This window comes from Nipponia nippon, unplaced genomic scaffold, assembly GCF_047370975.1.
Source record: "Nipponia nippon isolate SJK-2023a ecotype South Korea unplaced genomic scaffold, ASM4737097v1 scaffold_3, whole genome shotgun sequence".
Lineage (NCBI taxonomy): Eukaryota > Metazoa > Chordata > Aves > Pelecaniformes > Threskiornithidae > Nipponia > Nipponia nippon.
Window position 1 is genome coordinate 104,540,102 of NW_028262347.1, and position 10,087 is coordinate 104,550,188.

Here is a 10,087-nt window from a genome sequence, read left to right on the forward strand (position 1 = left end):
CCGGCCCCGGCCCGGCCGCCCATGGGGAGCAGGAGGCAGCGGGGAGGTTCCCCCGGCGGCCCCGCTCGCCCGTAGCCCGGCGGGGCATGCCCGGCCCCAGGATGCCGGCCTGGGCGATCCTGCCCGTCACGCTGCCCGCCTTCACCATCACCGGCATGTGGATCGTGTGAGTGCCGCGGGACGGACCGGCGCCGCCGCCAGCCCCCAACCGCCCCCCCCGGCGGCGGGGCCGGGGTCGCCCGGGCTGCGGGGCGGGATGCCGCGGGGCAGGGGGCTGGAGGATGCTGCGGGATGGGGGGTTGCGGGGCACCGGTGGGCTCCTGTCATGTCGAGGCGCTTCTGCATGCCCGGTCGCTCCCGCACCTCCCCGTCCCCCCACAGCCACCCTGCCCGGTCACTGCATCCCCTGCAGCGGCGCTGGCGTGGGCCTCCCTGGCCTCGCGCCCCTGACACCCCGTGGGGTCGCGTGCCCCTGTCCAGGCCTGCACACGGCCGATGCTGAGGCGGCACGGGAATTGCCCTGGGAGTGATGCCACCAGCCCAGGTCCTGCAGCGCCAGGGCTGTAACCAGCACGTGAGCACCCATCCCATCCTGCCCCCAGATGGGATGGATGGGAGGGCCAGGGGACATTTGTCCCTTGTGCGGGGTGCAGAGGCTGTGTCACCTGGGTGAGCAGCACAAGCCCACCCTGCCGGTCCCTTCCCCGGGCCTTGGCCCTGGAATCTCAGCTGGTCTCACAGGGCTGTCCTGTCCCGGTCCATCAGCCCCCCCTGTGCCACTGCCACAGGGGTGGTGGGCACTCAATAAGGGACTTTTCCCCAAAGGCACAGGGAGCCCCAGCAGGGATGATAGGACTTTCTGGGGTGTGGGATGGAGCAAACGCACCCCATACCACGCGGGTCTCTCCGAGAGCTTCCCCCCTGGGGTATCCTACATCCTTCACAACAAAGCCGAATGCTGCCCCTGGTGCAGGGAACTCATGCTCCAAGTTCTTACCCTGGATGCCCCGCAAAGCCCTGGCCGTCTCCTGTGGGTGACCCTGGGGGGCAGATGCTCCTGCAGGCCGGAGCAGCATGGGTGGGAGGTGCTGCTTGTGGTCCTCACAGGCAGAGGTGCCCTGGGAGGAGGGGTCTCAGCCCTGTTTTGTGTCCCCAAACATGTCCTGCAGTCTCCCGGGGGACGCTGTGTCCCTCGTCAGCGCAGGGGCAGGGTGAGGCCGGGGGGTTGCAGATGGGAGCGCGTGGCCCATGCGGGGCCCCGCTGGCCGTGCCTAGGATGCAGAGCCGCGAGGGGGGACCGGGCGGGGGGGGCACATCCCGCTGGGGGAGGGCAGCCCCGTTTGTGCCTCTCTTGGCTTATTGCCCCCTCCCAGGAGGGCACGGAGGGCTGGGACAAGGACTGCGTGCTTGGGGGAGACCTGTGCTGGGAAGTGGCTGGGCGAGGGGTCTGCGGGGGGCAATGCTGTTGGTGGGCGGCCCTTGGGGAGGGCAGCGCTGACCCTTGGTTCCCCCAGCTGTCCCGCTCTTTGCCCCAGTGCCTTTCTGCTGGGATCACCCTTTTCGTAGCCTGGCTGTTACGTGGCCAGCTCGGGCGGGAGATGGGTTTTCTTACCGGTGTAGGGGCCTATTTTTAACCTGAGCTGTTTACTGCTGCTGGTGGCGGCGATTTGAACAGCATGGGGCCACCCTCTGCTATGACTGCTGGCCGGGAGGGCTCCTTGCCGGCTGGGGAGGCCACGGGGCCGAGAGCCCCCTGGAGCTGAGCAGGATACGTGTTATGAACCCCTTGTTACACTGACCGAGGTGCAGGGGTGACTCCACAGTGAAATGCTCGATGGAGCTCATCTGCCCAAAATGCCCTGCCAACGCCCCGGCTACTTTTCCAGACTTCTTTTAGCTCCTGGTGCTGGCCAGCCAGGGGCCGGGGGAAGCACGGCAGAGCCCAGTGGCCATCAAGTGACACCCTGCACGGCTGTAGGCTGGTGGCGAGCCCCGATGCTGGGGTGGGGGGCTCTGCAGCAGAGCAGCCCCCCAGAGCCCAGGGAGCACGGCAGCGCACAGGGGAAGAGGCCCCGCAGGAGCAGCTGCATCCACACTGAACCAGAGCAGGAGGCGGCTCTCGGTGAGGATGTGGGTACTGGGCAGGGGGACCTGGTTCTGGCAGCGAGAGCTCCCTGGAGCACGGGCTTGGCTCATGCACTTGCTTTTCTTTTTCCTGCTTTGTAAAGCCAGGAGGTGCCCCAGGGTGAGCGCTGGCCCCTGGCAGGCAGCAAGGGCTCGTACACCCCACTCCTGCGGCTGGTCCCTGCGGCTGGCGCCGGGTGCTGGCGGGGAGCAGGGATGCAGGGAGGTGGGCGGCTGCGGTAATCCCTGTTGCTGTCTGTCCCCCAGGTACGCCATGGCGCTCTCCAACAACCACATCTGCCCCGTCCACAACTGGTAAGGCCTGGGAGGGCGGTGGGGGCCCTTTGCCAAGGACCGGCTCAGTTAAAGACTCTGGTAATGTTGGGTCCCCCTCCAGACCTGTCCTGCTGGGACCGTGCCATGCTGTGCTGGACCACGGGGAAGCCAAGGCCCCCCTGCGCCGTAACCGTGCTGAAAGGGGGGGCCAGGGGCCAGGCTGGCCCATGGAGGGGGCTGAGATGGCGGGAGAGGTGGGAGCATCGAGCGGGGCACAGAGCCACCTTCTCCCCCAGAAGATACGGTGGTGACAGTGATGGGGCGCAGTCACCCCAGGGCATGTGTCTCCTGTCCGGCCGTGTGAGTGGCTTTTGGGCGCAGAGCCTCTTGGGGATTAGCTGCTGGCAGGCTTGGGCTCTGCCTTTGCAAAGCAGTGATGATGCCAGGGCCGAGCAGGGCTATCGAAAGCCGCCCTCCCTCCCCCGCCAAGGCTCGCCTGCGGTTACGGCTGCTCCGGTGAATGGTCCAGCCCTGCTGCAAACCAGCCAGGGAGAAGGAGGCCATTGAAAAAACACAGCATGGAGAAAGTATGAAAATAAGTGGTCAGGGAATTACAGAGGGCTGTGTGTCTCCATGGAAAAGCTGGAGGCTTGCTTGCTTGAGGCTAAATCTGGCAGTGCCAGGGGGACAGGACAGCCCTGCGCTGCCCGGCCACCCCACAGGCAGAGCTGCCTGCAGCACCCCAGGATGGGGGACGAGGAGCGGGAGAGGCGAGGGCTGGGAAAAAAACCCTGTTTGCTCTCCTGGCAACTTCTTCTGCAGGGTTTTTTGCTTGTTGTGTCTCCTTAAAAATCTGCCCAGAAAAATCCATGTTAGTTTAATTCTTGCTGGAGTGTTTGAAGGAGAAGGGGAAAAAAAAACCCCGCTGCCATTTCCTGCCTGATGGCTGATTCTGCCCTGGGAAGAATGTGTGTGTCGGGTTGTCTCCGCCGCACAGCCAGCCCTTAATGATGAATAATGCTTCCCGGCCTCAGGCTGCTCACTTTAAACAAAATAATAATAAAAAAACCCCTCCCAAACCAAACACGGTCCCAAGAGCAGCCCTTGAGGAGGCCATGGGGCTCCACGCCTTGCTGGGGTTTCATGGTTGGAAAACAAAGCCACCAGTAAATGAGGAGACTGAAAAAACACCAGAGCCCAGCCTGGCCCTTTCCAAAAAGGCCTTGTTAACCGTGTGCTTGCTGAGCAGCTGGAGGTGGCTGATGGTCAGCCTGGGCCAGGGGCAAGGCAGCGCTGGCCCCCCCACGGCTCCCGTCCCTGCCGTGGGGCTGGGGGTGTCTGAGGGGGCCTCTTGGGGCACAGGGCTTTGGGCTCCCTGCCTTCGGGGTGGGGAGGGGACCCTGCTCAGCTGTGCCAGGCAGAGATGCCGGGTGCCTGGGTGATGCTGCAGCAAACAGGTACCCAAAAACCCACTGCAAGTCTGTGCCAGCTCCCGGGAGAGCTGGGAGGGTAAGGGGGCACGTACGCCCGCGGTGGGGGGGGAATTTGGTTACGGTGACAGGCAGCAGCTGTGGTATGGGAAGGTGTCGTGGGCTGATAAGAGCTCTGGGTCCTTGGTTCCCCGGGCTCACAGGGTCTGTAGCTGCAGGAGGCACTTCCAGGGCTCTGGAGCAGTTGCGGTCAGCAGAGCCCTGCCTTAGCCTGGCAGCCCTGGGGGCTGCTAACAGGCCCCCGGGGGGATGCCCTGCTGGTGTGCCGGGCTCCCCGGGGCAGCCTGGGGGCTTGCTCCTGTCGTGTCCCCCCTCAGGCAGCTCCTCACAGCTCCTCAGGGAGCTCCCTCCCTCCCAGGTGGCACTGCCCTGGGGTGCTTGTGTCCATGGGGGCTGTTTCCCGCTCAGCTTGGCGTTCCCGCCCGTCCTCTGCAAGCCTGGAGCTGTCAGTGGCTGCGTGCCCGACTCCACCCGTGCTCCCACCCCAGGATGTGTGCGACGGGGCTGGCACATGGGTGCTCCTGCTCCCGCCTGGGGCGTGGGGCTGCAGGAACACCCCGAGCCCAGCACCCCGGCCCATGCACCCAGCGGGTGCGTGCAGCCCCCTGCCCTGCCATGGCCTCCCCCTCGCAGGCAGGGACTCTGGGTGGGCAGCAGAGCCAGCAGGCAGGGGACAGGCTGTGGAAACCCAGGCGTGATGCTGCCAGAGGACCCTGTTGGGCGGTGGGTCACTCCCTGGAGGGGCTTGTCCCCAGGGTGTGGGCATGTCCTCGGGGCTCAGGCTGCGCTTCATGGGGAGCAGCTCTGCTGCCCTTGCAGGGCCTGTGGGCAGGAGGCAGGAGTGTCCGGGGCAGCAGCTCGGCTCTCCTAGCCTGTCCCTTTGCTCCTGGCAGGAATTACAACCAGTCGTGCGGTGTGGACAGCCCTGGCTCCTGCTGCACGCTGGACCACATCCCCCTTGTCAGGTGAGCAGCCGTGGGGTGGGAGCGCGGGGCCGGCCGGGGGTCGGAGCCACTCCAAGAGTCGCTCCGGGGCAACCCAGGAGCGTGTCCTGGGGACGGGGGCAAGCGCCGCACCCCAGTGCCCTCCGGCTGAGGGCTTCCCGGGCCTTGCCTTGTCCCCGCAGCAAGTGTGGCACCCTGCCTCCTGAGAGCTGCTTCTTCAGCCTCATCTGCAGCCTGGGCTCCTTCATGGGTAAGTGCCCGCTGCTGGGGGAGCGGGGCTGGGAGCGGGGTGCCCTGCAGAGCTCACCCCCCGGCTGGGGGGGGACAGGGGCAGATGGGGGGGTGCTGCAGGCAGCGGCATGCGATGGGGCTGTGTCTCCCTCCCGCAGTCATCCTGGTGGGGCTGCTGCGCTACGCCCACCTCCTGGAGCGCCTCGGGCCATCCCTCCTCAACACCCTGGGGCTGGCCACCGGCTGGGTCTGTGCCGCTGGCCTCACCATGGTCGGCAACTTCCAGGTAAGGCATCTCCCCGGGGGGGTCTCCAGGGGCAGGAGGGGCCCTTGGCTGGAGCGGGGCAGTGGCAGCGCTCAGCGGTGTAGGATTTGGGGTGGTTGTTTTGGTCCAGCCGCCCCATCCGTGCACTCCTTTACTGCCACCGGGCACTGTGCTTCCCCAGGCAGTGGGACTCCTCTTTGCTTGTGCACTCATAGTTTCGGGTCCAGGTTAAGCTGCCGGGTTTGGTTTAACCCTTATCTGAGACCCTCTGCATGGTCTGTCCCCTCCGCAGACGCGTGACCCTGCGTGGGCAGGGATGTCCCAGCCAAGCTGCTGATGCTCCCACCGCCTGGCCGTACCGCTGTGGATGTTTGCTGCTCAGGGGGCGATGCCAGGGAACTGCCTGGGCAGAGCCTGCGCTTGCAGAGTCCAGAGCAGGCCAGGGCTTGGCAGCTGATGGCGGCGCTCACCCCCACGCCTGCGCTGCCAGGCACCGGCCTCCCGGCAGCTGCCTGCTCTCTGCCTGTGGCAGCCGGTCCCTTCCGCTTGGCAGGAGGCTGCTGCCGGCGCCAGCCCCCCGGGAGAAGCTTCGCTGGCCCCAGTCCCCCTTGTGCCCTAGTTGAAGGTAGGACTGTGACCCCGCAGGAGGGGGTGCAGGCAGCCCCAGATGCTGCTCAGGGCAGAGGGCAGCCCCTGCCCCACACCCCCAGGCACATCAGGGCTGTTGGCCCAAGGGGCTTGGGAGTTACCACCCCGTGGATGAAAGAAACAGAAGCGCTTTGAAATCCCAGCAGCAGACAGTGGGTCTAAATCTGCTCTTCAGCCAGGAGTTGGGCACGGGCAAGCTGCCTGGACCTGCTCCTGGCACTGCCTGCACCCCTGCCTGGGCACAAGTCCATCCCCTGGAACAGCCGTGCTGGGGGAGTGTCCCGGGGTACTGGCACTGATGGTCTCTCCCCCGCAGGTGGATCATGCCAAGGTGCTGCACTACATCGGGGCGGGGGTGGCCTTTCCCACCAGCATGCTGTTCCTGCTCCTGCAGTCCATCCTCACCTACCGCATGGCCAAAACCCGCGGGCAGTACTGGACCGGCCACTTACGTAGCATCCTCTCCGCTGTGGCCTTCCTCACCCTCGTCTTCAGTATCCTTCTGAAGGGTGTGGGGAGGAGATCCGGGATGGGCTGGCAAAATGTGGTCCTCGCGAGGGGTACATGCCCCACATCCTCCATCCTTTGGCAGTGAGGCACAATGCCAGGAGAGGGGCTGGGCAGGGGGCTGAGGGCGGGCAGCCCACTGCAGGTGTGGGCTGGAGGAGCAGCAGTATCGGGGCCGTGCAGGGGCCGAGGAGGGGAATGCATGCTGGTGGGCATCACTTGGAGCGCTGGGGTACCCCAAACCAGCCCTGCTCTGGCTGCTGCAGCCCAACCCAGCCACCGCTGCAGGCTCCAGCCCCACACTTTGCAGAGTGGAAGGGCTAATTAATTTTTTTTTTTTTTTTAAATGAGACAAAGGTATGTTGAGTCCTCCGCAATGCAAAGTCCAGCTGAGTTACCTATATGGCTGAGGCTGAGTACAAAAGCTCTCTGTGCAGGTGCCAGGCGGGGCTCACGGGCACCCGCCAGCCGACCTGCCCGTGGGACGAGGGAGGGCTCGGTGAGCAGGCACTGGGTCTGCAAACACCACACCGGGGAGGGAGGGCATGGCAGCAGGCAGAGCGGGGCTGGAAGAATGGTCCCGAGTATGTGGCTGGGGAGCCAGGAGCTCATTTGGGACTGAGGTTAGGGATAAATTGGGAAACAAGGAGGTGGTTATTGGGCAGGAAGGGGAAAAAGCATGTGGTGTCCATGGGTCCCAGAGTCTGGCTGGGGTCTGGCTGGGGCGAGCAGTGCAGGAGGAGCCTGGGGGGTGCTGGCGGGCCTGGGATGTGCCAGAGGGTCCCACTCTGTCACCGCAGCAGGCAGGCAGGCTGGGAAGCAGGCAGGGAGCTGGGAAGGGCAGGAGTGCCATGGGGCTGTGCCAGCTGGGAGGGACAAGCAGGGCATGTAAGGACAAGGGAGACAGGACTGGTGCCCGTCTGCCGTGGCCGTGCTGCTCTGTGAGCACTGGGGACTGGAAGCGGGAAAGCAGTGAGCTGTGGTGGGGACAGTGTGGGGAAAGGGCTGGGACCTCTCCTGGTGGGATGGAGGGAGTGAGCAGACAGCTCTGCCCTGTGCAGGTCAGGTCCCTGGGTCAGGTCAGGGTACTGCCAGAGGCTTCACCTGGGGGCTGGGGGATGTGCCTGCCTTCTCCCCTCACCCGTGGTGGCTCTGGCAGTACATTTCTCTGGAGATCCTCAGTGGGGATGAGAGAAGCATAAAGAAGCTCTAACAGCAGTAGGACCTGAAGGAGAGGGAGCAAGCCCCCTCTCTGGGGTGAGCCAGCCATCAGTGCAGAGGGATGGAGGGGTGCTGCGGGGCTGGGATGCAGCAGCCCAAACACCCTTACCCAGGGGACAGAGGGCTAATGAATTTTATCAGCTTTGCCTGCATCCCACTGGAGGATGGGAGCATCAGCCTGGTTTGAGGAAGAGGCGAGGGTGTGTGTGGGGGGGTGAGGCAGCCGGGCACTCAGCTTGCCCTGAGGGCTACAACCCGAGTTCCCCCTGCCCCAGCCTTTTCAGAAAATCCCTGCCTGGTGTCAGTCCCATGATTTACTGAGGCTGGTTTGGGCACCTGTGCCACTGCCTCACCTGTTGCCGGGGCCCTCCCGGTGCTGGGGGAAGCATGTGGGGTTTCTTGGGTTTAGGGGGGTGGTGGTGGTGTGTTTCCTGCAGAGGAGGGCTGCTCAGGGCCGCCCCAGCGTGCAGTGGCAGCGGGACGTGGTCCTCCATGGGGTGGTGGGGGTCCAGCTGTGCTTTCCTTGACAGGGATGCCCTCAGGTGGCGTGTTCTTCATCCAGGAGAGCTTTGTGCTGCAGCACGTGGCTGCCCTGTGCGAGTGGATGTTCATCATTGATGTCCTGGTCTTCTATGGCACCTTCACTTTTGAGTTTGGGGCCATCTCCACAGACACCTTCCTGGTCCTGCTGAAAGCCAGCTGGGCCCCCAAAAGTTACAAGGGCGAGAGCGGCGTGTCCAGCACGGCCCACATCCACAGCCATGCGGAGGGCCTGGCTATGGCCTGACCTCCACGGGAGGCAGGCTCATGGTGGGGACCCCCAAATCGGGCTCTGCTGATGGCTCCCCCGCCTTGAATGTCTCCGAGACCCTGGCTGCCTTGGGGTGCATGTGTGCGTGTGTGTGCATGCGTGGGCGTGCAGTTCCCTCTCCTCCTGGTGGGAGCTGCAGCCAGGGCTCCTCTGGCAGCCGGTGTCCCCTGCGGGAGCTGCCCCCTCCCTGCCCACAGGGTTTGGGGTCACTGCTGGGGTGCGGGGATGCCGGCCCGGTGCTGCTGTCGGCGGAGCTGGGATCTGCCCCGGAGCCTCTGGGGTTGCCCCGTCTGAGTCGGGGGCTGTCGGAGGCAATCCCACAGAGTCCTCCTTCTGTAAGGGACGTGGGGGAACAGAGGGCTCACCCTCTCCTCACCACACAAGCCTGGTGTGCTGGGGAGGGGGGAATCGCCATTCCTCCCTCCTCCACGGCCACAGGGGTAGGGTTCAGCAGAGCAAGCCTTCCAGCCAGCCACTGTGACTGTCAGAGGAGCCAAAAACCCAGAGTGCCTTTTCCCTTCCTCGGGAGTTGATGGCAGTGCCGGTCTGTCCGTACCCGCAGCGAGGATGGCAGCGGGGGTCTCTCCCTGCCTGCCGGGGTGGGGGTAGAGCCCTGCACTGCTGCAGGATGACACCAGCAGCCCCGGTTGCACTGCGCTGGCCCTCCCAGCCTGGGCTCTCGCTGCTCAGGGCCTTCTATGCCTCCAGCCGATGACTTTCCCACATTTTTCAGCTTGGAGGAGAATTGCTGAGCAGGTTTCACCTCCTGGGCCACGGCATTCCCGTGCTCCCTGGTTAGGAAATGGGTCTCTGCATTTACTGTCACACCGGGGGTGTCCTGTGAGCACAGTGCCTGCAGAGCAGTGGATTTCCCCTGCGTAGTGCTGCCAACCTGAGCTGTCCCGCCGGGGAGCCTGGACACCCCAGCCCCGGTCTCCAAGCCCGGGGGTGGGCTGCTGCCAGCCCTCCCACCCGGGGAGCGCAGGCACGGAAAGGGGAGGCACTTCTGTAGGAACAGAGGCAGCCCGCGCCGCGTTCTGCTGGGACTCCCAAATCCGTCCTCCGGTGCCTTCCCCAGCGCTCAGCCCCGCCAGCGCCTGCCTGGTGAGAGCCGGTCCCGCTCGGCCCCAGCCTCCTCGGGCTAAGCCCCAGCCTGGGGCGTCCTGGGCAGGGGGCTGGGGTGGAGGGGTGGGGTGTGCAGGGGGATGAATGCATGTGTGTGTGTGTGTCTGTGTATATATAGATCTACATATATATATACATACATATATATATATATATATATATATATAAAAATTTTCCCTTGTCCCTGGAGAGGGGCATTTGCTGCTGCTGTGCACGTTGATAGGCTGGGCTTCCTGACTTGCCCACTTTTTCAAAATCGGCCTATAAATCCACCCGTATATGTAGTTCGAAGAGGAGCATTTCCGACTTTTATATCTAATATATGTTTAAATATATATAAAGAGAGAACAGTGAATTTACAATAATAAAAGTGAAAATCAGCCCAGGGCAAGGCAGACTGTCCTTCCCTGCTGCGCAGGACTGGGGTAGCAACCGGCTTTGCGGC

General features: G+C 64.3%; 1 protein-coding gene across 2 annotated transcripts; it reads left to right on the top strand.

The window, feature by feature from the left end:
• Positions 1–9,945, top strand: TMEM150A (transmembrane protein 150A). Of its 2 annotated transcripts, none has more exons than XM_087767918.1 (7): positions 1–166; positions 2,392–2,439; positions 4,784–4,855; positions 5,017–5,084; positions 5,224–5,351; positions 6,295–6,472; positions 8,249–9,944. In XM_087767918.1, exons 1-7 carry the CDS (start codon positions 87–89, stop codon positions 8,491–8,493), a joined length of 819 nt encoding a protein of 272 aa, XP_087624044.1. In that variant the 5' UTR covers positions 1–86; the 3' UTR covers positions 8,494–9,944. The 2 variants fall into 2 exon arrangements, with proteins under 2 accessions (XP_087624044.1, XP_087624045.1); XM_087767919.1 differs by lacking the exon at positions 1–166 and adding an exon at positions 1,815–2,122 and having other exon boundaries at positions 8,249–9,945.
• Positions 9,946–10,087: the final 142 nt, after the last annotated feature.